This window comes from Cryptosporidium parvum, chromosome 6, assembly GCF_000165345.1.
Source record: "Cryptosporidium parvum Iowa II chromosome 6, whole genome shotgun sequence".
In the NCBI taxonomy this organism is placed as follows: Eukaryota; Apicomplexa; class Conoidasida; order Eucoccidiorida; family Cryptosporidiidae; genus Cryptosporidium; species Cryptosporidium parvum.
In genome coordinates, this window is record NC_006985.1 from 349,878 (window position 1) to 377,495 (window position 27,618).

Below are 27,618 nucleotides of genomic sequence, written 5' to 3' on the forward strand. Positions count from 1 at the left end.
TATGACAAACATTCAGTAAAAATTAATATTTTTTCCACTATTAAAATTATTGGCGCAAAAGAAAATATGTTAAATATAGAGTTAAACAATTTAAATAATAATGAAGTTAAAAATTAATTAAAAAATTCTATGCAAAGTAAACAACATTAAAAACCTGTTACACTACTATGTGAATAGAATATCAGCTAGAAATTAATAGCTTAGTTAAGACCCATATTTGGGTTCTAATTTGTCTAAATTATTAACAAGTTATGGTATCAAAAGTATTTGCTCCGCTAATCTTTTAATGAATTTATAAATTCCTCAATTGAGATAGAATTAATGATTTGACAACTGTCCTGCACCGAAATTGATAGTTTGCTTGATAAATTCCAATCTTTCAGAGGAAAATTTGTGTTCGATTGATCATTATTAGCCATTTTATAGTTAATGTGGGAGAAATTAGGAAAATGGTTTAATGAATCCCATCTTGCATCCATAGTCTTTTTTGGTTCAAAATTTCTAGATAATTCACTAAAAATTTTCAAATCCTTAGACACTCTAAACATACTATTTCTTTGTCTCCAAATGAATAAATGACTAATCATCAATCTTGTGGATCTTAAGAGATTATATTTCTGTGAGCTCTTGATGCTTAATTGTTTTTTATTAGTTTTTTGCCCTTTCTCAATATTATCTTGAAAGGATCTTTTATTTGAAAAATAGAAATTGGCCTGATATGCCCTACTAAACCTAACCTTCATAGCATTTCTAGAAATGATACGTTTTTCTTTGCCTTTTAGCCTAAGCCAAAAGTTGGTGTGCACTGAATTACTACATTTATGGCATATAAAAAGATTTGATTGGATGCTTTCATTTTTTAAGTCATTAAAAGTATCGATTGAATTTTTTGGGTTATAAATAACTGTGATTTTTGTTTTATTCCTTTTCAACGGACTAATTTCATTCATTAAAACAGAATCTTCAGTTCGGCAATAGTAGTCTAATAATTCTTTAAAATAAGACTCTTTGCTAATTTTACTGCTTGAGAACCAGTTAGGGAGACAAAATGAAGAAGAGGCGATAAATTGATTGCATTTCTTTAGACATGATTTGTGAATGCTTTTTGAACATATATCACATGATAATAATGTTCCATGGCAAGAACAAACACTGCATTTTTCATCATCTCCAAGGCCTTGGTCAATAATAGGCCATGACAAGTCTTCATCAACAACTCTAAATTTATTGAAAAAAAACGATAGTTTTTGAATGATTGTCCATCTACCTAAATCTACAGATCTGGAAAGGAAAATCTTCCAACCTTTTCCAAGTTCAATGTCAATATTTGTCAAATTGTTAATTGCAAGTAGCCATGGATGGGACATTATATGGAGAAATATACCCTTTTGTCTAAATTGATTTAAAGAATATGAACGAACATGTTTTTTATTTCTTTCGATTGAAGTTCCAAAATTATTTGAACATCTTCTTCTAGGTCGTTCAAGCTTTACAAAATTCATATTGAAAAACTTATTTTTATTCTCGCTAATTTCTTTGAATTTAACCCACCAATTGTTGTGCATTATATGCCTATTGCAACATTCTTGTTGGTTATGATAACCTTGCCAACACAAGGATGAAAATAAATGCCAAAGTGGCAGCTTAGTCGAATAATCTGTAAATTGTTCGTTTAAGTAATTATTGTTAAATAACGAGTTTTGAACCTCATTTATCAGTCTTTTGTCAACTTCAAAAATATTCAATGCTCTTTTTATAGCTTTATTTGATCTGTTCCTAATATGTTGTTCCTTCCAAGTCTTTTGATCCTCGATAATTTTTTCCCTCAAAAGAAGAAAAGACTCTAATGAATTTTTGTTATATGAGAAAGAATCTTGATCTGTTGACCCTCTTGTGACAACATTCAGATCCTTTTTTCTTTTTTTGTTAGTTGCTGGAATTAAAAATTCGCTGAATTCTATTGCTTCATGGATTTTTCTACTACCAATAACTTTTCTGCAATTCTCAAAATCACAGTTGCACTCAAGTAAACCTAAAAAACGAATAGGATTTTCATTTTTCCTAGCTAGATCTGGAGTGCATCGAGACATTAAATTTTCATAATCAATTGTTATCTCTGTACCTTTTTTAATATCATTCAGTGCAAATATACCCATTTTCAGCCATGATATTGTGTATTGGTTTCTTATTCTAGCCTTTTGTATATGAGAATTAGGCCTTGAAATCCAAACTTCCGCTTGTGAGTTTGGATTACATGAGTGTCTAATATGCTTTGCTTCATTACCTGTTTGAGTCATATCCAAATAAATGAAGTTTTCAACTAGGCAAAAAAGTTTACCAGGCACTAAAGAAGTCTTCTCAAAACTATAACTCATAACATTTTCATCACCTTGATTTTTGAGCTTGAAATATTTTTGGTACCTGTCTCTCACGTCAGAATCTGTTAAAATTTCTCCTATACATTCAATTATTAATTCACCTTTTGACACATTGTCTGATAATATAAGTCTTGTTGAATGATGAGAATTACTATCTTTTAAATTATCTGAACTTATATGTCCACTTTCTTTTTTAATTGGCAATCTAAAACATTCAACAACATATTTCTTGTTTTTTTGATTTTTAAATCTGAGAAATGGTCTGTTATTACAGTACACATCATGTAAATGGTCAGAAAGTCCGCATATACTTTTATTACATTCCTGATGGTTCAGACGATTAAAACAAAAATCGGCGCATGTTTTTTCACAGCTACATTTTTCAGAATTGTTAATTAATGGAATAAGTCCTGTTCCTAGCTCAAGTATTCTTTTACTTAAATATGTACTATCTGGGGGTAATAGATTGCTTTCCAATCTAGGCAAGCTACCTATATCTTTAGCTTTATTCTGATAGTTAGTAATTCGGAGGTTCATTTCTTAGAATAAAAGACACCATATGTATGGATATAGCCGATTTATTGATTATATTGTCATTTTACTATTGGACCCGATATTTATTCGAAAATTAATTCCAGTCTTTATTGCCTTGTAAGATTAAAAGCGGGTTAAACATTTATAAGTATGTATTATTTAATATTAATATTGAAATTTAACAACTAGTGAGAATATAATTATATATTTGATAATCTTTGTTATCTTTCTCACTTTTATATTGAAATCAGTTCCATAGCGATTGTGTGGAAGACAACAGCAAGTTAATTATATTTTATTGGAGATATAGCTTTGCTAAAATCTAAATTTTATGACTTAAACACCTGATTGGATTTCAATATCTTCAAACTTAATTGATTCAATATCATAATTATTTTTATATTATCATGCATGGCCCTGAAATAGTTTCTGCAACAGTTTTGCAAAGTAAAACTAAGATTGAGATTAAGGATAAAAAAATTAGTTCAGTGATTATTTTTGATTCAAGTGTTAAAAGCGAATACTATGATGAATACTCTACACAAAATATTAGGGATGATGAAAAATTAATTTACTATTATCCGTCTAGTGACTCGATAATAATCAAACGCCAGCAAATGAGTCTAGTAGAAGGATTGATTTCTATGTCTTCCCTTTTAATAGGACGCAAAGAGCTAATAAATTATGTAAAAACACGTCAGTACGAAATCGTTTTTAAAAAAATAAAAGATTCGGAAATAGTTGTTTGTTTTATTATGCAACTGCCATATTACATCAAAGTACAAGCAGGGGAGACTGTTGATGTCGAGTTTACTGAAGACGATATATATGACAAAAGAAATAATCAATATTCAAATGACTTTTCTTATGATTTATCCTCTAAGTCTAGAAATAGCCTCAAAAACATAAATCAAACTCAAGAAGAGAATAATAGAGAACCACTTTTGTCTATATTGGACAAATTTATTGAAACATTTACGTTGCTACATGGGGAAGTTGTTAATATAGAAAAGAAGTATTTGTTATATATTCTAGAAGATTTTGTACCTGCGTTTATTGAAACAATTGATCTCAATACTTTGTCCATTACTACGAGCATGAACGGATTTTATTTTGCTCCAGTTGAGAGACAAGTTCAAATTTCAATAATAAACTTGGTAGAAAATATAATACGTGATTACAATGAAGTTTCACATGTTTCAATATTATTTGATGCTCATATGCTTTATTCAACTCTCGACTCTTTGTCAAGCAAAATACTTTACAATTATTTAGTAATGCATAATGGAATTGCTATGAATGATAAACTTTGTAATGAACCTTATGGAAGATTCCCTACGTCATCGTCTTTAGAAAAAAAAGGTGGGTTTTCAGCTTTTGGAAGAAGCAATAAGTTTTCAGGCGATGGATTTATTTTTGGCCCCACTTCAACTAATGATCAGAATAGCAAGGGGAATTTGATCTTTTCTCCCAAGGTTTTTCTTCCTTGCAATCCAGATAAGGGTTATAAATTATTAGTATTTACTTATAATGAGATCATGGTGGTAATTTTATTCAACCCAGAATTGGATTTGAATACCACAGATAATTTTGATAAAAATACTCATTCTGAATTAAACAAAAATTTTCAATTTTTTCTTGATATGAAAAACCAAATAATTAATTGTAATGGTGGTATTTCTGAGCTCTATGAAAATGTATTTGAGCAATTCATGAGTATTATGAATTCAATGGATTCGTTTCGTTTCTTTTATATTAACAAATCGAACTATGCGATAAGAAGATCAAATAGATTACTTGGGACAACGAAGACATTAATGTCTTCAATAGAGGGAGATTGCGTATTAAAAGCAACAAAAGTGATAAATACTAGCGATGAAAGCATAGATAGCTTTGTTTTTAAATCTAGTAATGAAGGATGGGTTGTATGTAGAAAGTCTCTCGACCGTACATTCTATTTATTTTTTGAAGATAGTAAAATACCACTTTCCAAGGTTTTAGGTAAGTTAAACAATATTTTATGAAAATTACTTATTGAATTTTAGATGAGTGCTCCATTTTTGAGGCAGCACATTTCAATAGCATTTTTATTTAATATTTTAATGGGCTATAAAAACATTTCGGGCGCTATCAGTTAATAATATAATTTTGAAAATTTAACTTCTGAATATGTCTGAAGCCGAATTGAACCCATATATTGAATTTAACAAATACAAGGTATTGATTGTAATCTTTTCTGCTCTTTTAGCCTCAATTGCTGCTGAGCTTTTGTCTTATTTTCTATTTTTTAGAAAAAACGACTTCATAAAAATGCAGGACAATTTAATTAAGTCACGAGCAAAGCTAGACAAATTAAAACTAAAGGATAAGACAGGGATAATCACAGAAAATACAACTTTATCTTCAAGTTATTCAAATAAAATTAAGAAAAATCCTAAAATTGAATCTCTAGAGCAAAGCATTACGAACCTAACTTATAAAATTTCAATGATTAAGATGAAGTCAGGCATATTAGTAGGTATTTTGTTTGCTGCACTAATCCCTTTGAAAAATACATTTTTCGGAGATCTACCAATATGTAAACTTCCATTTGAGCCAATTAAAATTTTCAGATTAGTTACTCAAGCTGGGCTAAAGAATGCATCAGTCGATGACGCAGGAAGCATTTTCATTTTTGGGCAGGCATTCATGGCTTTTAGAATGGCTATTCAGAAGGCAGTTTATTTTGATACCTCATCGTCATTCGGGAGGATGTAACTAAAATTGAGGGGGGAACTGATAAAAACTATTAGTCGATTCAATAACTAGGAAATATTAGTAACACTAAAAGCTATTAGACTTTCATTAAATATTTTATATTAACTAGTGTTAATTTAAAATCATTACCCTATTTTAATTCATGTATCCTGAGGAAGGCTGCTGCGAATAGCTTCCGTAGTTTTCATCAACATTATAATATTGATTTGTACGGGTGAACTTTTCAACTTGTGTCTCAACATCATTTGTTAATTCAGTCTCACCAAATGCAGGAGAGAATTCATTTATCGATGGTTCAAAGAGAAGAGCCCATAATAATGCAGTAGAAAAAGATGTTAAGGCAAATAGAGTCGCTCCAGTGCATTTAAAAGTGGTTGCATGCAACAATAAAGAAGCACCAGATGCTGAAAATGCAAGGAAGTTGATATAGCCATATGAGTTTCCTACGCCCTCATCTTGGAATAGCTCTAACAGCAAAAATCCAAGACCGTACGACACAAATGCAATACCACACAATATTTGTCCGAAAGTTAAGAAATTAATCTCAACACCTCCTTGGGCAACTGCCATGTTGAATGCGGACTCTAAATCAGTGCTACCACCAAGTTGCATTGTAAATACAAAACCGATAGTCTTTCCAATGAAGTCTAAGAGAGTCGCAATTTTTATTATCTTTGATCCGGTCACATATCCTCTTGCAAAACATGTGTCATCTGCAAGCAATAGCTGGAATGACATTAAATGAAGAGAACCCATAATTCCCAAGAAGAAGCAAAATGAAATATATTTCGGAGCATTTCCTTGGACCAAAATTTCTCCTAGTGAGTGGTAATTGAAGCTGAGCTGGTTTGTATAGTTGTAACTTATCATTGTAAGCCCAAGATAACACATTAGCTCGAATAGCAATCCCATACGGAGCAGAGTATTAAACATGCCTTCAATTGGAATGCTTGGACCTTGCTTAGTTGCTATTCCTGTATCTACATTCTCAACTCGTGTTGATAGCCACATTATCAAAAAATTGAAATAACTCTAATTCTTAGATTAATTTTCAAAAATTAAAACAGCGTTGAAGAAACTCTAAATCTTTAATATTTCTTAAATAAGAACAATTAAATAATTATTTTGCTTGTAATTAATAATTTCTTATAGTATTTTTATCCATATGAAAATAATCTGTTTATGCTCACATGTAGTATTCTTTATCCTTTACACGACACGACACAAAATATACGTATTTTTATATGTTTATTTTTTTTTTTACGTGGGGAGTGCTAGCATTGTACGGCAAAGCACCTGTCTATTGTCAACACTAACAATGGAAAAGCTGCAATTTGAATATTAAAAAAATAGTGAAATATTAAGCCAATATTCGATACTGACAAATATGCTATAGGTTTAGGAAACCATATCTGAGTTATAATAACAAGTAAAAGCATGTATTCAAATAATGGTTAGTTCAATTATAGGCTACTACTATAATGGATAGCAACAATAACAATTATTGTTTCAAAAGTGAATTTGTGTATTTCAATATTATTTTTATTAATTTTGTATTAATATTAATGAATAATCCTTTAAATCTATTTATTTTTACAATCATATAATGGCATGGCGGCAATGACTGGCGGTATGTATGCACACGCAAATATTATTCACACTCTAAACGCGATTTTGTGTATCGAAAATGCATCTTGCACCTTGCAATGGGCAAAGTTTCATCAAGCAAAATAAATAGTTATTTCAAACATGAGTGCAAATTGTTTTATTGAGTGCATAGTTAATAATTTTAGTTTTTAGCTTTAGATTTTTATTATTTATACTTAACAATAGAAAATGCATTAGCTACTCTGCCACAAGCTGACAAATTTAATTAAGATTATTTAATCGAAAATGTACGGCTCTATAAGGAGAATGCTAACTCTGGAAGATCCGAAAAATGGAGAGTTTAGTGAAGATGAATTGAAAAGAATTAGATTAAAGCACATTTTTTTAATATTTATTTTTACAGTACTTTATGTATCTTGTTTTTTAATGGAACATAGTTATAATAAAAGCGCACCAATATCTAATCAGATAAGATCAAAGCTATTTGCGTCAACATCTGAGCAGCTAAATAGAATTCAAGATCAATTTGGAACTCCTGAATTGGAATCCATTATATCAGGATCTACAGTTTCAGATGTATTAAATTTACTTCAAGCATCCTGTAAATCTAAGTCTTTAATTGAGGATGGGATGACCGAATTTTTCAATTGCGATATAATCAGAATTGATTGGAATAAAACTCATCCAAATCCTACTCATCCTGAGTTACCTTGTGATTATTCTTCTCTTGAAAAATATGTTGAAGTTGGAGATAATACACCATTAGGCGAATTCCCACCTGCAATCAGAAAATATTATGAAACTAATAAAGTGCCATTAGATCAACAGTCAAAGCCAATTTTTCACATGTATCATGATTCAAAGCTATTACTTCCACTATTCTCTGATTCTGCAGATCACAATTTAGGTCCGATACCTTCAATTCATGAAAAGTTAAATTTAATAGGTAAGAAACTTTATAAAGAAGAATTAGAGAACGATTCTGATATTAAAAATTCCGATATCTTTAATAGTAAAAAAGTTGTGCAATCCAGCGAAATAAATGAGAGATATAAGCGAACTAATGTAATTGGAAAAGTTATTAGCGAACTAGATTCGAAACCAAACAATAACAAATTAGTAATTGATATGAACCATCATTGGGATTTACTACTTAAATGCGACCCCGAATGGGTTACAGTTGTTTTTGAGGTATCTGCAGTTCAAAGAGAAAAGTATCCACTTTGGTGGAAAACAAAACTTCACTTTACTCGCAGCTCTCCATATTTAAATCATTATATTCCAGAAATAGAAATTACAACGGGTTTGGCATATCAAAGGCACTATCCTATTTCAACATTATTACCTGTTGTAACGTTATTATTATTTTCGTGGCTTTTATTTCCTGGTGCAATATCGAGTGTGCTTATGTTTCCTTACAATGTATATAGATTAATTTCAAAGAGTGGTAGATTCAGAGATATTATTGGCCACTTTATAGATCCATTTGGAAATCGAATTAATACTTTAAGTTGGTTTCAAATATTGTTGGAAAATACAATAGGAATACTAATTACTTTAGGATTCTTATTTTCTAGTCTAGCCATTCATTTTGGCTCTGAACTTTGTATTGAAACTGCCTATAAGAAATGTGTTGATCCACATTTATTTTGGTCTGAAACTCTTCATTTAACTGGTGCAGAGTATTATGGACAAGTACTTTTCAGTTTGTGGATAAAGACTAAACTACATGCTATTGCAGTTTTGTTATTATTTATAAGGTTACTAGAAATTTCGTTATTCTCCAGCAATACAAGCTTTCTACTCATGACATTTATCTTTGCGTTCGTACCTTTCATGTATTTTACCGCAATATTCCTTGTTTTATTATTTGCATTCTCAATAATAATGCATGCTATGTACGGAGCTATTTATATTCAATTTTCGACAATTTCAATATCATTTTATTCATTGTTCTTATTTGCGTTTGGAAGCCCATTCTCCGAGACAGAAGTCGGGATAAATGCTTATTTTGAAAAGAGCGCATATGGTGCAGCAGCTATGTTGTTACTATTTGAGATCCTCTTTGTCACAATTCTGTTAAATATGTTCACTACAATTATTATGAATTCTTATGCAATAGCAACTAAGAACACAGAGTGCCCAATGAGGATGAAGAAGGTTACAGCATCACTTTGGTATCAAGCAAAACTAATTTTTGGATTTGACGATGAACTGCAGGAAGAGTTAGATACAATTGAGCGATTAGGGACGCTGATAAAAGAAAGTGAAGATGCAGTAGTACTAGATATGGCACTTCATTTGCCACCTGTTATATCACCAACAAACAATTCTTTAGACACAAAAACTCCACTTCTAAAAGCAGGTTGAAATTAGAAAAAGGTAATAAAATATTTAAAATTAGATATTTAGAAATTTGATATTTTTTAATATATATTCGATTATTACCGGTATAAATTTGAATATGCGGTATTTGGTCATTTTGACTAAATTTTTTATTTGTTGATTCAGAATTTGCATCAATAATTAATGAAAGGGTAAAAACGGATAATTAGTTTGGTTATTTTTTCAATTGATTGTAATTTAGTAATTAAAATATGGTCTACCAAAAAATTAGAATAGTCAAGTTCTGCACATTAATAGGTGCTGCTGGAGTTGGTATTTACTTTGGATGGAAATTATTTAAAAAAGGAAAGGTTTGCTCCATGATCAAAGAAATTTACTCTAAAAACAAAAAAGATAAAAAAGAGCATTCATTTGAAGATTATTACAATTTTAACAAAGATAAATCAAATGAAGTTGGATCAAATGAATGCGAAGCAGTAAGCTCTTCAGGACTGATTATTAGGGCAGTAAATAACCTTAATATTCAGCCAGAAGAGGGTTTTGTTCCCGGAGTTGCAAAAATAATGGTAAAAAATTTTGGTTGTAATCACAATCGAAGCGACTCTGAAAGTATGATGGGGCTTCTTTCTGAATATGGATACACTTTAGTGGAGGAATTAGACGAATGTAATTTAATAGTAATTAACAGTTGTACAGTCAAAGGGCCAAGCCAAGATTCGTGCCAAAATTTAATAGAGTTAGCAAAATCGAAAAGAAAATTTGTGGTTGTAACAGGATGCGTTCCGCAAGCAGATATAAACTTGAACTTCTTAAAAGATGTTTCTATCATCGGCGTCAGAAATATTCATCGAATAGTTGAGGTTGTAGAATTAACTTTACAGGGGAACATTGTTTTACTGATTCCAGATAAAATGGAAGGAAAATCAGGTCAATTAATAGATTCTCTTGAAATTAGTTTGCCTCCATTATCACTACCAAAGATTCGTCGCAATCCTTTCGTTGAAATAATTACTATTTCTGTTGGTTGCTTGGGAAATTGTACCTATTGCAAAACTAAGCACTCCAGGGGCGATTTGGGCAGCTATCCTGTTGAAACTATCATTCAAAGAATCAATCAAAGTCTAAACGAGGGTGTAAAGCAATTTTGGCTGACTTCGGAAGACATTGGGGCATACGGAAAAGATATTGGCACAAATTTATCCGAGTTATTGAGAGAAATATTGAAAATTCTACCACAGGACATAATGATTAGGATAGGGATGACAAACCCACCATACATTTTAGATCAAATTGATGAAATAATTGATATTATGAAGCACCCCAATGTATTTGAATTTTTGCATATTCCTGTTCAAAGTGGTAGTAACAGGATTCTGGACTTGATGAAAAGGGACTATGTTATAGAGGAATTTAGTTTACTAGTTGATTCAATACTAAAAGAAATTCCACTAGCAACTATTGCTACTGACATTATCTGTGGATTCCCCGGAGAAAGCGACCAAGACCACTTTCAATCTGTCGAATTAATTAATAAATACAAGTTTCCGGTAATAAATATTTCAAAATTCTATCCAAGACCAGGAACTCCCGCTGCAAAAATGAAACCTGTACCAAATGGAGTTTCAAAAAGCAGAAGCTCCGAGATTACAAATACTTTTCAGTCTTTTAATCACAACGAATATATATTTGAAAATTTGCCAGATGATAAAGTTGTCAAGGTGTGGTTTATTGAACACTCTGAAAGAAGCAATCATACAGTTGGACACACAAAAAACTATAATAAAGTATTAGTTAATATGGATAACAATCTATTGGGAAAATGCGCAATGGTTAAACTAATCAAACCTTATAAATGGCACATAGAAGGCATCGTTATCAGTTGATAGCTATGCTAAATTTATTTATGTATCGATTTGTTTTCTCTTTTTTTTGTTAATTGCTTTGTAACTTTCTTCTAATAATCTTTCTGATAAGTTTTTTATTTTGCAGAATTTGTAACTCACATTAATTAGCTTTTGACAATTGGGCTCTAAACCAGGATCGTAGTCTTTATTTAATGTATTTTTTGACAAATTATTCCGAGAGAGGCTATTCAAAAAATCTTTAGCACTTTGCAGAACGTCATTCCAGATGAAATTAGCCATTTTATTTATATTCATTAATTCAAATCGTTTTTTTAGTGATTGCAACAGAGTAACATCCTTTTTTTTAATAATTACTCCATCGTAATTAGGTTTTGACCCATTTTTAAAGTCGTGACCAATAAACGCTCTTGCGTAGTCGATGTTACTTCTTTTAATTATATCAACAATATTTTCAGTTTTCCACGTAGAGTAATACCTGGAAGTAAACATAACTTTATCGTTATTAAGACCCTCACAAGAATCTTTTATATGAACACATGAATTAGGTATATTTCCTTTAATAGAAATATTTATTGACTTAAAATGATCTTTTGGAATTTGATCAAGGTGGTTCAACTCCGCCAAAGGTTTAATCTGCGTCTGAAATTCTGCATAGTATTCTAGCTTCACTTTGCCCTTTAAGTCAACGTCATCATTTTTCTTTTTGAAGATAATTTTTATTGGTTGCTGACCAATCTTAATTTCGCGTTGTTCTTGATCCCACTGAGTCCTAGTCTTTAACGTTTGGACATTTTCTCTAAGATAAATTGGCTCGCCCTGAAAATATCCAACAATAGGCTCCTTTGGATGAATGATTTCTAAAGAATTAAGACATGAAATAATGGCGTATTTTGGATGGTTTTTGAAAGATGTTTTTGAAATAGGAATTACATCATTTTCGTGTATAATTTTTTCCAATTCGAAATCATCTAATAATTCCAATTTAAGCAGCCTAGAGCTATACTGATTGGAAGTGGAATTTATTGTTGATATTATTGACTCAACCTTTTGTTTAAATGAATTCTTCTGTTGAGCTTGAAACACTTGAGACCAGTCTGATACATATCTTCCAGTGGTTTCTCTTAAATACCCATACTCATTAACAGATATAATCCACCATCCAATGCTCTCATTAATCTTATGTTTAATATTTGTCCTTGAGATATCGATTTTGCACTGTAATTGAGTGAGTGTTAATGATTCTGTTTTCTTTTTATTTGAAAATTCAAATGCTAAGGACTCTCTTTGTTCATCTTGCTCAGCAATATTACTCGTTTCATATTTGACTGATCTTTGTCTAGTTTCAGTTTTTTTTAAGGGAATAACTGATATGGGTGTTATTTTTTTAAGACTTAAGCTTTTGTCTGAGTCATCAGAGTCATCATTAAATTCACTTAAGAATAGTTTTGAAAACAATCCCTTATCGCTATTGTGTTCAATTGAAGAAATATTTTTTTCTGGATAAGTTACAAACGGAACTGTAGAACATCCTGTGAAGTTCCACCCCCCACGATGAATATCGACTGAAATCCACTTGTTGAACTTTGGTTCGAAGACCTCAACCCAAAGCTCAGCTCTCCTATCGTTGCATTGCAATTCACAACTTTTTTTAAAGTTAATAATAGGAGGAATAAATAACGTTAGGCGGCAATGATGACCTAGCGATCGGACCAGGGCAGCAAAAAGAATGTTACTGGCCTCAGCACTACATTTTCCAGATAAAATAGAACTGATCATTCTTCCGAGAATTTTACCAAGAAAGAAACTACGTTGATCTATCAGAGGTGCGAATTGTCTGTATATTTCCTGAAATTTTTCAAGAAAATTATTCTCGACTCTTCCAATTGTATTATACATTACTCCATTTAAGCATGGGGCAAAATCTTTACCTTCATTTAAAAATAAAGAATAGTATGCACCCATCCAATTTGATTTCGAAAACGCATTGTTAGTCTTCGCTTCAAAATTATGGAGTTTGTAAATCCAATATTCATTTGGTAAATAATATGTTTTGAAATACTTTCTAAACCACTGATATATTCCTCTAATACTTTTTTGTGTATCATATTCTTGATTATAATATAGGTACAGGGATAAAATGTGAGATTTAATGAAAATGTTGTCAACAATTCGATTAAGAATTCTTAAGTGGATCAGCCAACCTAAGATATAGACCTGTCTTGCTTCATTTTTGACTTTTTGCATAGATATAAGGCTTACATTAAATACTCCTTGAATTCATCGAAATTTTTTTTTGAATTTATTTCCTTTATATTTCACGATACTAACATTTACACAATGTTGGCGGGTTAATATAAGTGCGTTTACTATTCTATGAAAAAAAAATTCAAATATATTAATTATAACGTGTCCTAGCAATATTCAATGATTTTTTGAAGTATTTTTTGCGAAATTTAATTACTGAACTTGCTGCTCACAATTATCTAGCTCAAATACTCAGATATTAAAGTATTAGTGTATCTAACCAATTCACAACTCCAGAATATTGGAGTCAAAGTCATCATATTGATGAAGAGACTTTCTCCACTGATTTAGTTGATCAGTAAATTGTTTCTGTGGGCACCTTGTATGAGCGTTTGGAGTTTGAGGATCGTTAGGTTCTCTATCCTCTTTTCTAGGCTTAAGTTTCAAAAAATTCTGATATGCTCTTGTACCCTTTCCAATGGCAATTTGAAATAATCTACTAGAAATCCGTTTATTCCAATCAATATTGGAGCTCGCGGTACCATCGATTGATAAATCGTTATTACGACCACTACTGCTAATTTGTGGTGTTTTCGGAGTTCCTCCCTTCGGAGATTTACTTGTACTATTACTTATCCTTCTAGGAGTACTCAATTGGTTAGTTGTTTTTTTTTGTGCGCACCTCTCATATACGGCATTCTGATTCGTTTCTTTGCCAAGCTTGGGACCTTCGGTTGCAGAAGTACTCGTTTTTGAGTGTTTGATCTTCTTGCATATTTTATCTTCATCAACCTGAAGTTCATAGTTGAAATTAATATTTTCGCTATATTCTGAGTTCTCAGTATGATCTTTACTTCTTTTTTTATTAGTGCTAGAATGATTATTTAGTATTTGTGGCAAATCCCCGAACACTTTCGGCATATTTAAATTGGCATCTTGTATGAGGCATTTAACTGCCTGATCACTTTTGCTTATATCAGTTAAGCCACCTGTGAATGTTCCCTCTCCAAATCGAAATTCTTGGCTTTCAATGTTTTGACCCTTTTCGATTGCTTCGAAGTTTTCATTGCTCACTTTACCTAAATACTGAGGTAAATTCGATATTTCTAATTTAGGTTCAATATTTGTTTCAGCACCATTAATTGTTAAAAACCCTCTATTTGGCATTTTTTCCTTATTTTCTTTAATAGTTTTTCTGCATTGATATTCGCTTGAGCTATCATTAAGTTTTATATTTTTTTGAAGAAGAGAAGTTAACCCAATAGATTTAGATTCATTTTTTGTATCGCTTTGAGTATATATCCAGCTATTTGAAGCATCGCTAATACTCAGATCCGCCCATCTCACAGCTCCCCAACCAGGTTTACTCACTACTGTTTTTTCACGAGTAGAATTCTCAGTCATCAATCACAACAGTTCGTCTTATACAATATAGAGGAACAAGAAAATTGAATTTATTATAATTTCAATCTATAAATGTTAAATATTTATGTTAAAAATTGTTAAGTATTTGAACTCCACACTATATTCAATTTAATGACATCCTCGCCTTAACTCTCGATTTTTGCGCTTTGGAAGGCCTTGTGTGGGCATGCCTGTCAAAATGGGGGTAAATAATACAATAGACGTCAATTGAAGATCTCGAAAACTACAATAAAATTTTTACTTAAATTGAATAAAAATATAAATTAAAAAATATTTGCAGTTAGAGAACTTATCTACAGAAATAGTATCAGATTAATTAGAGTTATAGTTGGTAAGGTTCTAATTAATTGTTTATCGGCGCTGTTTACGTGAGCAGTTAACCGAGTTGTCCAATTCACTTCCCTGGCACTGCGATTCAGAGTGGTATGAAATACTTGAACCCACATTTGAGCCAGCTGCAGAAAACATTTCTCCTGAGTGTGCTCCTGTATTTGGAGTAGTGCCTAGCGCCTCTATATCTACAGGAGATGTAACTGAAGATAAGGAGAACCAGCGATCTTTTTCAGAGAATACATTTGGATTTGATCTACAAGAGCCTCGGTTACCTCCAATACTAGATTTTCTTCCTCCTATACTTCCCGTATTGCTATTATACGTTGCATAGCCGTCCCAACCTCTTAACATATTTCCAATATCAGTAGTTTGGTTCCAGTAAAATGTCTCAAGTTCATATATTTTTCTTTCAATATCTACCAACTCTTCCTGAACCTTCTCTCTTAAAGAAACCATTTCGTTGCTGAGTTTTTTGTGAGGGGACTCCTGGCAGAAATTAGTGGGAATTGAAGAATCTTTATTTAGATAATTACTACTTTGATGCGTACCTTGAGATTCATTCGAACTACCTTTTCCTTTATTCTCTGATTTTTGCTTCATTGGCTTTTAATTGAATAAATAATTGTTCAAATTTACGGTAGCGCTTAAATAATTTTTCTTTCCGATTCTAAATTCCTATTAATGATTTGAAAATGAGGATTTGAACATTAATTGTGATTTATTTAGACAAAATATCGTAGAAAGTTCTTAATATGGTAAAAAATGTCTGAAAGAAAAGTCTTGAATCGATATTTCCCACCAGATTTTGATCCAAAAAAGTTGGAAGAAAGTAAGAAACTTTTAAAAAAATCAAAACCAAACAGTAGAGGTGGAGGGTACAGAAAAAAGAAACTATTAAATATCAGAATGCTATACCCTTTTACTATTAGATGTAATGGCTGTGAGGTTTATCACTATGTCGGGACGAAGTTTAATTCAAAGGTAGAGAAGGTACAAAGTGAGTCGTATCTTGGAATACCTATTTGGAGATTTTACGGGCGATGTACTCAGTGCGGAAATGAAATAGTCTTTAAAACAGATCCAAAATCAGGAGACTATATACTTGAGTCAGGAGCTAAACAAAATTTTAATATGAACAATAAAGAAGTTGTAAAAAAAAAATCTGAAGACGACTTCGAAAGTAAAGTCATTAATTCCGTATTAGAATCCAGATCTATGGAGGAGCTTGAAATACTGAAGAACCTAAATAAGAGACTAATGAACAGAGAAGCAACTGAATTGAATGCTTTAAAGCATATTCTTGATGAAAACGAAATTATACCTGAAGACCAATTCATCACTCCAACAGATAATAAATGCAATGAAATTATATCAGATAGAGAAAGACAGCTAATTACAAATAGTGTAAGGAATTGTATTGATTCATATGAAGAAAACCCTAAATTTCAAAAAAAATTAGGTAGCTGCGTTGTAAACTCAGATGGTTCAAAGAGGCTCAATGCCGCTGTTAAGGTGAAAGAAAAGAATTCAAAAGATTTATTTTTTAACTACTACGACACTGAATCGGAGTAGTAGATCCTCAAAGCTAAAGGGAATAAATATTCGTTTGCTCATACTTTTAAACTTAGAATATCTTGAACAATTATCATTTTAACTAATATAAACTATGCTTTATGAATTTTGTATTACGTTTGCAAAATTATCTATTTTATGCATTGGTTTGAACAGAAGATTAAATCAAGCTAGATTCATTTTCTTAATTAGAATAATAAGTAATGTAATTGCTCTTCCGGCAGCAAAAACATAAATTTGTTGTAAAATGGATATTTTTATTTAATCTGTTGATTACTCATCAAAAGCTGTAAATCAATTTAATACATCAAAATTGCTTATAACTCCTTTTAAAAACTATAAAATTATCTTTATAGTATTTAAAAATTATTTTAAGAACATTAAATGCTCGATCTCAATAGAATATTTTATAACAAATTGCCAAATAACGATCTAATTGAATTTAACTCCAATTTTCTAGCCATTTAATACTATAAATTTAAGCTTTATTTCCGCAAGTTAGAACATAAAGATTTGATGCTCAAGTTTTAATTATATCGAAGTTAGCAAGATTCTATGTAAGTGAGAATTCACTTCCGACCCCATGCATTTATAATTAAACGCCTTTTATGTTAATACTAATGAATAAATCCTATTTCAATACACTAATTCATATAAATGTTATTCATGATCATATTTACTAATATAATAATAGTTTAATTAAAATAAATAGAATCCAATTATTTTCCAGTTGCTTCAATACACGTTGATTTACTGTTCTTTACTCTTCTAGATTGGGGTTTGCTTTTTTCCTTATTTAAAAAAAAAACATAAAAGAATTTAAGTTATGAAATTTTAACTTCCTAAAATAAAATAATAATTATCTCAAATTGTGTAATCAATACTCTTAAATATAGATAATTACGTTTATAACTTGAAATACAATAATTAAAATATTCGCGGGATTAAAAGTATGTCAAGTATTAAGTTCTAACAAATGACTTTCTAGCTTCTGCTTGATATTGATAGAACGATAATTTAGTCCAATGTTCAAAACTGACCACAGTAATTTTATATTTGGAAAAATGAACTTTCATTCAATAATTTTTTTTATGGTAAAAATAACTACCTGAATTTGGTTTATTATATAAGATTCTTTTAAATTTTGTAAAAATTGCATTAAATATTACGATTATGTTCAATTTTTGTTAACTAATCTGTTTTCTTATCCAGTTCAACTTTATTTTCTAGAAATAAGTTCTATTAGTATTTAATATTTTAATTTCAGTTTTAAAATAATTTATAATAAATAATACAGTAAATTTCCAGAAGTTAAATTCGTATAAGTGAAACATCATTTCTTCTAATTTTACTTACAAATTGATTACTCGATGGCTAATTTGGTCTTTTTCTTCTGAATTCATAATTATTTGGGTCGGCAATTTTTTATTTACATATTTCTTTATTCTAATATATAACTATTAATAGGTGATAAATCTTAATCATCTCAATAACCTCGTAATCGAATAATTTATTTGAAACTTTTAGACAAACAATAATAATAGTAAGCTTATTATTTATATTATTACATTTTAATTAAAAAAATCGGTCACAATACATGTAAATAATCATTTAGAGGCGCTAAATTATTATATAAATAAATAATTTATATATAATTTGTAAATTTTAGTTAGTATGAAAGAATCAAGCACAATTAATTATCTAATAACACTTACATTCATTATTCCTTTCGTACTTTCCCAGTCAACATTATTAAATCTTGGTGCAGGGGGTGCACAGGAAAGGAGGGTTTGCACTGACGAAATGCCATGTAACTTTAGATTGGTTGCTGATTTAGATATGAACTCAAAGCCAGGGAATGGGGAAAAGAATTACAAAAGTTTATTTCAAAAAGGGTCAATAATACAGGACAAAAGGGGCAACTATCGAGTGGACTGGGGAGAAATTCTGGAACTTAAAAGCGGATATAATGAATATGGGAGAGGGATGGAATTAAGTGAGTTAATTTCATATAATGGAATGATGCTTGCGGGCGACGACCGTACAGGAATAATTTTTGAAATAACTGATGATGGGAAAGGAGTAGCACCAAGATATATATTATCTGAAGGTAATGGAAGAACAGCTAAGGGAATGAAGATTGAGTGGTTTGCTGTAAGAGATGGAATATTGTGGGTTGGCAGTTTTGGAAAAGAGTTCGTATCAAACGGCATAATAGAAAAAAGGGATAATATGTGGGTAGCCACAATTGATAAAAGAGGACATGTTTCACGATTTAATTGGAGTTTTGTTTATGAAAAAATTAGGAATTCACTGGGGGCGCAATATCCAGGTTATTGTATTCATGAAGCAGTGATTTGGAGTCATTTAATGAGAAAGTGGATATTTTTACCAAGAAGAGTTAGCTTCGATGAGTATGATGAGGAGAAAGACGAAAAGAGAGGTTCCAATAAAATGATAATTATGACAGATGATTTTGAAATTCTTGAAATTATTGACGTAGGATTGATAATACCTGAAAGAGGTTTTTCTTCTTTAAAATTTCTTCCTGGGTCGTTTGACCAGATAATAGTTGCAACAAAAAGCGTTGAAGAATCAATTTCGGACACTCAAAAGTCTTTCTTAACTATATTCACAATAAATGGAAAAATTTTAATGGAAGATTTAGAAGTGCCTGGAGACTACAAATACGAGGGGATAGAATTTATATAGAAAGTAACGTAGAAATTTATTTTGTCGTTAAAGTCTCAACAAATTCTGATTTTATTTAAATACCATTATGCTTTATATGCTAAGTTATCAAGTAATTTAATTTCTTTAATTGCATTATTTTCCACTTCTGAACCTAGCCAAATAGCTCTCCTCTTTTTCTTAAGGCCAACATGGCTCTCTTTGTGTGAGAATAAACTAATATTCGATTTTTTCCGATTGACTGGAGATCTGATTGATTGTTTAATTAACTCTTCAATATCGCATTCACTTTTCCCTGTATTATCATCTAAATTTTCTTTTTCTAATGAAGCTCTAGAGTCTCTAGATGGCTTTATTTGGTTATCTCTATTGTTACAATCATGGCCAAGATTCAATTGGAACTCAGAATGACTATTTATTGGATCATCAAATGCAAGGTGAGTTTCTGGATGAATAAAACCTAAGCAAATATCCTTTGCTACCTTGCCTTGAATAATCGGCCCAATAAAATTTTTCATCTCGTTACATTCAATCAAATTGCCTTGCTTCATTTGGTTATTAAACTCAATAAATATTGGTACATTATCTAAGGTAACGTTAGTCTCAATTTCGCTTTTAGGCCTGTCACTATTTGAAAGTGGGACCATATTTCCTTCAATAGGGTCATAAACTGTTTGGTGGAAGAATGTAATCATTGCATTCTGAACATCAATTGCATAACTTTGTGGTATATCCTTGCCTAAATCCTTAAGTTGTAATATTATCCTTTCTAAATCTGCATTACATTCTTGCACAAGCTTCATCGCAGTTTTTATCCCCACCCCCTGTGGTGACTTTACATAGTCACAACCAGTCAATATGCACCCTAGTACAAAAGTTTCGTATGAGAACATTAATTGTGAAATCACACCACTTTTATACAAATCTTTCCAATATATCACTCTACAGTTACCTGTCTTATCGTCGTATTTGTAAATTGTACATATGCTTCCAAACACTAGCATATCGCTATCTTCAGTTATCACCGCATCAATATACTTTATTCTTGAAAGATATGAAAGTTGTGCGTCAGCTTCATACGGAGCAACAATGCATTCTATTTTGTATTCATCTCTTAATACTTCCAAAACCTGGTGAGCTATATTTGGGGTGATATCAAGAGCTTTTTGGCACAAACTTCTCATATTATATGAACTATAAGACTTTTTTTCGCTTTTTAATCTGATAATTTCTCTCTTTGCATCGCTTCTCCTTTTACTTCTTTCTTCTTCAGTAACTCTCTTCATAGGAAGAGTGGCACCATCGAACACACAAACCGGAATAAGTCCTTTCCCTTGAAGAGTCCTGATTTTTTCGATACAATAATTAATATGAACTCGAGTAGGTTTGCCTAATACAATACTTTCTGCGCAATTAGCAGCCGATCTATGAAGCCAACCATATGTATCAATTGCTACTCTTTTTCCTTTAAAGAAGTCGATTTTGCTCTTGATACTTATGTTGTCAACATTAGGTAGTAATCCTTGTATCCCCATATGTTATTTTGGCATTAACAGATAAATTGATATCCCTCAATAAATTGTTTTCTAAATTGGAATCTAATTCCAATTTAGGCAAACTACCGACAAGGCCCCACAAATTTTATTCATTGCCGCTTTGCATGCAAAATAAGCTAGAACAAAATATGGAAAAATAGGTCAATTTAGCTTTAAGTAACAATATACTCTCTGCGCTTAATTATGAATACCTTGCTAAAAATAGTAAAAATCAGATATACTTGTGATTATATACATCATTTACAACAATTCAAATTTTAATCTTTTCATATAAAAATAAACTACTCGTCATTTTGCGCTAAGACTTTTTTTTAATTTAGAAAACATGTTTTGACTAATTAATATTTAGAATTTAGATGTCTCAGACGGTGCCCTGCGCGCCACAGTAGACACGATATTATAAAGCAAGAGGGGCAAGGTATAAGTGGCTCGATTATGTTACTTGCTGACTTGTAAGGAGGTAATAAAATATCGGTTTTCTATCATCGCCGCGTATGGAAGCTCGTAAAACCATTTTTATAAGAAACACATTTAATCATCATTTTTTTTAAAGATTTAATATTTGGAGAGGCTGATCTGTGGTGAGAGTCAGGTTCCAAAGGTCCACTCATAGAAGGCTTGCTTCTTATTTTGAAACAAGTGAAGTGTCACCTTCATATTCACTTCTAAAGGACTTCACAGGAACTTTCAAAAATGACTTTAAGCGACAGCACAGGCAATAACAGTACTGTCCCTACGCAAGGGAATTCAGGAAATAATCCTTCCAAATTTAAAAGTCAATTGAGAGCAGATGCTCAGGAGTTTAAGCCTACATTCGGAATTACTGGTTCTAATGTCATTCCAAATTCAGGTATTTATTACCATGGAATGATGCCTAACTATAGTCACGTAATTGAATATAATGGGTACCGAGTGGGTGGTACATATTATAACAAAAGTCTTAAAAAACAAAACAATGGAGAGTTATCAAAATCTTCGACCTATCTCAATCCAAACGCTCAAGAATTTATTCCCAGAGGTTGGGTAAATCCTACAAATGAGCCTTTTATAAATCATTTAGAACATCAAAAATTTGTGAAGCCGGTCTGCGCCGATACTTATACTCAAAATTTGGATCAAGCAGATTCTCAACGAAATGATGACTTGTTAAATTTAAAATCTGAACAAATTAAGCACAACTCTGCTGAGTCTGCAAAGCCTAAGATGGAGGCTAGCTCTCCGCCACAGAATGTAACTAAGATGACAAATAAGGCTGATAACTCGCAAGATATATCTTTAAAGTCTCACAAAAAAGGCTTAGATTCTGATATGGATCTATCACCCCAGAAGGCGGACCAAGGTTTTTCTAGTCCGGCTTCTAACAAACTGTCATCGAGTGATTTATCAAATCAATCAACTCACTTTACATTTAAGGATAAGTTATTAGCACGTGTTAGCACTAATAATAATAATAATAATAATAATAATAATAATAATAATAATAATAATAATAATAATAATAGTAATAATAATGATAATGATGATAACGATAATGATAATGATAATGATAATGATAGTGGTAATAATATTAATGTTAATAATGTCGTTTCAAATGCAATAAATAATCAATCTACAATAAATTTCATAGAAAAACAAAATTCCGAGATTATTAAAAACGTGGCTTTTACAAAAACTAACGAGATACAAATTTCTAATAAAGAAGCAAAGGATCTTGATAATTCAGAACGCCACGATACAAAAAATGAAATATTTGATGAAAAGAGTCGCCATTCCAATCAAAATATTACAACTAAAACTAATTTAAACGTCCTTGGTAGAAAAGAAACTGATACAGGACCAGTAAGCTGGGCGCAGAGACTCAAAAACAGCACATCAATTCCGCACAACAAAAAAACTGGTGAGTATTGTACAGCAAATGCTGAATCAACATTTTCTAGCGAAAACAAACCGCACACAGAAATAAATGTTGAAAAACATGATACTCTTAAATCTAATTCTCCTAAGAATTCAACTAACCAAACTGGAGGCTCCTCAAAAGATAATTTGGACTCTAATAAGGCAAAAGACTCTAAGAAATCAAGAGAGAAATTTAACTCACTAGAAAACTCGAAAAGTTCAAAAAGAGAAGCGTCTAAAAAAAGTGATTTAGATGAAAAACAAAAGGTGAAAAAACCAGAAAGTAGTATATGTGAACATATTGAAAGTGAAACTCTCAATTCTGATAATAACTCAAGCTTTATTGAAAGCAAAGCTAACTTAAATAAAGATAAGGAAATTGTAGCTTTCGACTGTCCCAAAGAGGAAAAAACTGCCACTAAGAAAAACTCACTTTTTGAATATAAAAACTTTTCAATATATACTTTGCTTGCATTAAGGACAATTTCTAGTGAATTTAAGAACTTAGACACGAGTTTTTCTCCCCCAGAACTTTTTAAACGAAATTTTGGCTCAAAGGAGTTAGATAGAGATGGTGGGCATCGTGGCAGAGGATGGTCAGGAAACTTGAGTCACTCTACCGGAAATAAGCATTATCATCGTGAAACTGGAAATTACGGCCCGAATAATCGCAGAGATAGATTTCAAAGCCATGGGAATACTCAAAACTCCCAGGGAAGTAAGCGTGTTAATGATAATGCAAATGGAGGAGCCCAGAATTCAACACTTGATTGGACAAGGGATGAAAGAAAAATGTTCAGATTGGAAAGTTCTGCGGAAAGTTGGGTTGTAAAACAAAAAGAACAAAAGGCAAAAGGAAATCAATTTGAGACTCAACTTCGTCAGTATAGGGCAATTTTGAATAAATTGACCATTGAGAAATTTGACAAACTATATGAACAAATACTATCAGTGGGTATAAACAATGAAGAAGAGATGATTGGGCTGTTAAAACTTGTATTTGACAAAGCAACAACACAGCATCATTTCATACCTATGTACGTTGAGCTCTGTGATAAGCTACGCGATCACTTAAAAGATGTAACAACCATAGAGACCAGGCGTATTTTGGTAGATCTTTGCCAGGAGCTGTTTGTGGAGAACTTATCAGAAATGGTTTTGCCTGAACACATTCAAGACAATGAAGAAGACTCTTTTGAATGGCAATTAAAGTATAAAAATAAGATGAAAGGTAATATGATATTTATGGCTAGCTTAGTCCGCAAAAAGGTCATTGCATCAACCGTTGTTTTGATGTGTATGGAAGAACTTCTACAATTCCACTTACCACATCATTTAGAGGCTTTATGCGTATTTCTACACCATGTAGGGCCGTTTTTAGATAGTGAAAGATGGAAGCATTATGAAGATTTTAATACTTTATTCCTTCAATTTGAAGAGTTTTCAACTAATAAAGAAGTGCCAATTCGAATCCGATTTTTAATTAATGATGTAATAGATAGCAGAAAAAATAACTGGAAAAGCAAAAATGCTAAGGAGGGTCCTATGATGCTTGACGATCTCAAATCGAAGATTAATGCGGAACGTGGAGAGTCAGGAGGTAGTTCAGCAAAAGTAAGTAATTCGTCACAATATAAGTCACAAAATGGTAGTTCATTCAAAACATCTGACAAAAATGCTACAACAGATAATAACGTCAAGTCCGCGGGCGCATCTTCTAATCCATGGCAGAAGCACGCTACATCGAGCTCTTCAAAAGGAGGGCCCATAGGTAGCAATAATTCTGCAAAAACTTCAGAAAAGAACAAGACTTCTAGCCAATCAACTCATGACGCTAACATTGATAAGAATGGCTACGGGCAAAAAATCGATGATGAGCTTTTAGATGAAGAAAATGAATACTATATACCAGAGCATATAAAAGACAGTATTGGAGGACTAATGGATAGTTATGTGGCAAGTTATGATTTGGATGAGTTTTTTGGTCATATAAATGATTTAGAAATTCCTCAGGAGTACTTTGATGGTGTTTATAAAAGTATATTTATACGTATAGCAGAGTACAAGGTTAAGCAAAGAAGTGCATTGTTTAAAGCTCTAATCCTATACTCACTTAAAAACAAAGAATATATGAACGGTGAGTCAGCAAAATCAGGAATCCAAATGGCTCTCCAACCAAGTATTCTGGATGATATTCTAATCGATGTACCTCAATTTAAAGAAATTGTTTTGACTGAATTTATTACTGATGCGATTTCCAAATACGACTCAAATGGTCAAGTATTTGATTCAGATTTCATTTCCAAAGCTAATTTACTTTTGAGTTAATTGAATATATAGCTTCCAAACGTCAAACATATCTTTAACAGGTTGAATATTCATCTGATCATGTTGAAATACTTAAAAGCTTATGTATAACATACTTTTGATTATTTATTTAATTAGAAAAAAAAATTAGTATTAACGTGCTTCTTTAATATTTGAATTAAATTCTTTGAACCTATTCTCTTAAAAGTTTTATTCGAATTGTGATAATTATGAATTTAGTAATTCTTTTCTTACTTCGACTCTTCAACTGCGCGGATATTGCGAAAATGATTTACCATTTTTGCTGAGGGTGGTTGTGAAAAAATTAAAGTAATTTGCTTACATCCTTTTGTACAAAATCAATTACTAAGTGAATTATTATTATAAATGGTATATAAACGCAACTAAATGCAAAGGCGATAATTATGAATCGCCCAAAATATATTTCAAAACTCAGGAGAAAGACAATCATTATAGAAAAGAATCGCTCACAGACAATAAATGAAACAATTAAATCCAGTTTGAACATAAAAGATGAACTTTCGGATGTGAGCTGTACTAGAATAGATACCGAATGTGAACTTAAAAACCAAAAAGATAAACCTTCAAAAGTTGATGGCCATGATGAAATAAATAGAAAACTCGATTACTTAAGGTGGAAAGAGAGAGAATATAAGAGGTTGAAAGGGGAGTACTTTGATTATATGGTTAATTCTAAATGCAACCATACTTAAAAAATTTACCTTAACTGCAAAATATTTAGTAAAATTGAAGATTCGAAACTTTAAATATTATTTTGAGAGGTATAAATATTTTACTAAATAGTAATCAAAAAAATATAATGGTATTTTCTCAAAAATACTTCCACAATTGGATTTAAATAATTGATTTTCTTATTTAAAAATCTAAAATTTGTTTGGTATTCATCTTTTTTGTTCAATTTTAATAAGGAAAATTCATTATCTCTATTCCAGATGTTGTTTTCCGATATTTAAAAAAATGTTTTTCAATAATTTTTTTGGAAAAATATTAAATATTAAAAAAATAACGATTTATTTTTTTTATATAATTTAAAATTTTCTTATTTTTATATGAAAATGGTCTTCAAACGATCTCCCTAAAAATTTTATGAGATGATTCATCACTGAATTTCAAAAAATTATCGAATTGAGTCAATGTTCTATAAATTTTCAGTTGAATAATTATTAATTCAGTCGAAATCTTTGATTTAGAAACTTTGGTTATAATTTAAAGAATAGATAATTGCTGTCTTTTATGATTCAGTTTTAAAGCAACGATGGAGGCTAAATTTGCTAACTTGTAAACACCCATGAAACAAGAATAATAAATTTATTATTTTCTAGATAATCAGCTCAAGAGAAATATATCAAATCAAAAAGAGATAAATTTGTCCGGAGCATGTTAAATGCCACTTTATATATGAATTACTTGTTTAACTAGATTCGTTTTTACTAGTTTTAACCTATATTCTTCTATCTTTTAAAAATAAAGTTACAAACAGCATAAAAATTCCTTAACTCTAAATTGCTTAAAATAATTATACAAGATTCTAGAAAAAAACAGTACACTTGTTATTTTTAATATTGTTCAAATATTTTAGGGCTAAGCAACTCATTGTTGCACGATTATAAATTAAAGCTTTAAAATTGATCCAGTTTTTCTCCATATTTTGTCGCAATTTCAAAATAGGAGTCTTTGATATTTCAGCATTAGTTAAATGTCATTCATTCTCTTATGAAAGAAATAACTTCTTTTTGAAGGAAATCAAGATTTTAAGACATACTAGTTTCAATTTTCCAATATTTTATTCCTTACAAATCTCTAAAAAGTGTAAATCTAAACTTATATTTATAAACTTTAATAAGTTATTTATATTTTTAGATTCTTAGAATAAATTAATAAATTTATTATAGAAAATTTGTACTCTAAAGGCTATTACATTGATTTTATTCCATTCAAGCAACCGTGCGCATGTCATTGCTTTTAAGTTACAGCTGTTGGCGGTAATAAATCTGTATGTGGAAGTTTATTTTTACTGGATATTGTGCAAATATTGTGATCTACTCCACGAAAATAATAAATTAT

At 30.9% G+C, this 27,618-nt stretch overlaps 14 protein-coding genes across 14 annotated transcripts; 8 read left to right on the top strand and 6 right to left on the bottom strand.

The window, feature by feature from the left end:
• Positions 1–275: 275 nt before the first annotated feature.
• cgd6_1470 (protein with SET domain flanked by cysteine clusters plus a C-terminal PHD domain) lies at positions 276–2,915 on the bottom strand (the record flags this gene model as incomplete). Its single annotated transcript, XM_627515.1, has 1 exon — positions 276–2,915. One exon carries the CDS (start codon positions 2,913–2,915, stop codon positions 276–278), a length of 2,640 nt encoding a protein of 879 aa, XP_627515.1.
• A 404-nt stretch (positions 2,916–3,319) lies between these two features.
• On the top strand, positions 3,320–4,936 carry cgd6_1480 (conserved hypothetical protein; the record flags this gene model as incomplete). The annotated part of the gene is made up of 1 exon (XM_627516.1): positions 3,320–4,936. The coding sequence occupies one exon, from the start codon at positions 3,320–3,322 to the stop codon at positions 4,934–4,936; it is 1,617 nt and encodes a 538-aa protein (XP_627516.1).
• A 145-nt stretch (positions 4,937–5,081) lies between these two features.
• On the top strand, positions 5,082–5,669 carry cgd6_1490 (dbj|baa86974.1, putative; the record flags this gene model as incomplete). Its single annotated transcript, XM_001388276.1, has 1 exon — positions 5,082–5,669. The coding sequence occupies one exon, from the start codon at positions 5,082–5,084 to the stop codon at positions 5,667–5,669; it is 588 nt and encodes a 195-aa protein (XP_001388313.1).
• Positions 5,670–5,804: 135 nt separating this feature from the next.
• On the bottom strand, positions 5,805–6,680 carry cgd6_1500 (cytoachrome c oxidase subunit III with 6 transmembrane domains; the record flags this gene model as incomplete). Its single annotated transcript, XM_627517.1, has 1 exon — positions 5,805–6,680. The coding sequence occupies one exon, from the start codon at positions 6,678–6,680 to the stop codon at positions 5,805–5,807; it is 876 nt and encodes a 291-aa protein (XP_627517.1).
• An 882-nt stretch (positions 6,681–7,562) lies between these two features.
• cgd6_1510 (hypothetical protein with 6 transmembrane domains) lies at positions 7,563–9,647 on the top strand (the record flags this gene model as incomplete). The annotated part of the gene is made up of 1 exon (XM_627518.1): positions 7,563–9,647. One exon carries the CDS (start codon positions 7,563–7,565, stop codon positions 9,645–9,647), a length of 2,085 nt encoding a protein of 694 aa, XP_627518.1.
• A 227-nt stretch (positions 9,648–9,874) lies between these two features.
• Positions 9,875–11,506, top strand: cgd6_1520 (2-methylthioadenine synthetase; MiaB; the record flags this gene model as incomplete). The annotated part of the gene is made up of 1 exon (XM_627519.1): positions 9,875–11,506. One exon carries the CDS (start codon positions 9,875–9,877, stop codon positions 11,504–11,506), a length of 1,632 nt encoding a protein of 543 aa, XP_627519.1.
• Positions 11,507–11,524: 18 nt separating this feature from the next.
• On the bottom strand, positions 11,525–13,732 carry cgd6_1530 (DNA repair protein Rad4p; the record flags this gene model as incomplete). Its single annotated transcript, XM_627520.1, has 1 exon — positions 11,525–13,732. One exon carries the CDS (start codon positions 13,730–13,732, stop codon positions 11,525–11,527), a length of 2,208 nt encoding a protein of 735 aa, XP_627520.1.
• Positions 13,733–14,017: 285 nt separating this feature from the next.
• Positions 14,018–15,136, bottom strand: cgd6_1540 (possible histone mRNA hairpin-binding protein; the record flags this gene model as incomplete). The annotated part of the gene is made up of 1 exon (XM_627521.1): positions 14,018–15,136. One exon carries the CDS (start codon positions 15,134–15,136, stop codon positions 14,018–14,020), a length of 1,119 nt encoding a protein of 372 aa, XP_627521.1.
• A 372-nt stretch (positions 15,137–15,508) lies between these two features.
• On the bottom strand, positions 15,509–16,090 carry cgd6_1550 (uncharacterized conserved protein; the record flags this gene model as incomplete). Its single annotated transcript, XM_627522.1, has 1 exon — positions 15,509–16,090. The coding sequence occupies one exon, from the start codon at positions 16,088–16,090 to the stop codon at positions 15,509–15,511; it is 582 nt and encodes a 193-aa protein (XP_627522.1).
• Positions 16,091–16,249: 159 nt separating this feature from the next.
• cgd6_1560 (Yju2p / cwf16-like; Zn finger) lies at positions 16,250–17,062 on the top strand (the record flags this gene model as incomplete). Its single annotated transcript, XM_627523.1, has 1 exon — positions 16,250–17,062. A coding segment is annotated over one exon (813 nt), but the record flags the coding sequence as incomplete, so codon positions are not given.
• Positions 17,063–18,736: 1,674 nt separating this feature from the next.
• Positions 18,737–19,774, top strand: cgd6_1570 (apyrase; calcium-activated nucleotidase SCAN-1-like protein; signal peptide; the record flags this gene model as incomplete). The annotated part of the gene is made up of 1 exon (XM_627524.1): positions 18,737–19,774. One exon carries the CDS (start codon positions 18,737–18,739, stop codon positions 19,772–19,774), a length of 1,038 nt encoding a protein of 345 aa, XP_627524.1.
• A 65-nt stretch (positions 19,775–19,839) lies between these two features.
• cgd6_1580 (exonuclease i/din7p-like; xeroderma pigmentosum G N-region plus xeroderma pigmentosum G I-region plus HhH2 domain) lies at positions 19,840–21,288 on the bottom strand (the record flags this gene model as incomplete). Its single annotated transcript, XM_627525.1, has 1 exon — positions 19,840–21,288. The coding sequence occupies one exon, from the start codon at positions 21,286–21,288 to the stop codon at positions 19,840–19,842; it is 1,449 nt and encodes a 482-aa protein (XP_627525.1).
• Positions 21,289–21,978: 690 nt separating this feature from the next.
• On the top strand, positions 21,979–25,533 carry cgd6_1590 (eukaryotic translation initiation factor 4 gamma; Nic domain containing protein; the record flags this gene model as incomplete). Its single annotated transcript, XM_627526.1, has 1 exon — positions 21,979–25,533. A coding segment is annotated over one exon (3,555 nt), but the record flags the coding sequence as incomplete, so codon positions are not given.
• A 404-nt stretch (positions 25,534–25,937) lies between these two features.
• Positions 25,938–26,246, top strand: cgd6_1600 (hypothetical protein; the record flags this gene model as incomplete). The annotated part of the gene is made up of 1 exon (XM_627527.1): positions 25,938–26,246. One exon carries the CDS (start codon positions 25,938–25,940, stop codon positions 26,244–26,246), a length of 309 nt encoding a protein of 102 aa, XP_627527.1.
• Positions 26,247–27,618: the final 1,372 nt, after the last annotated feature.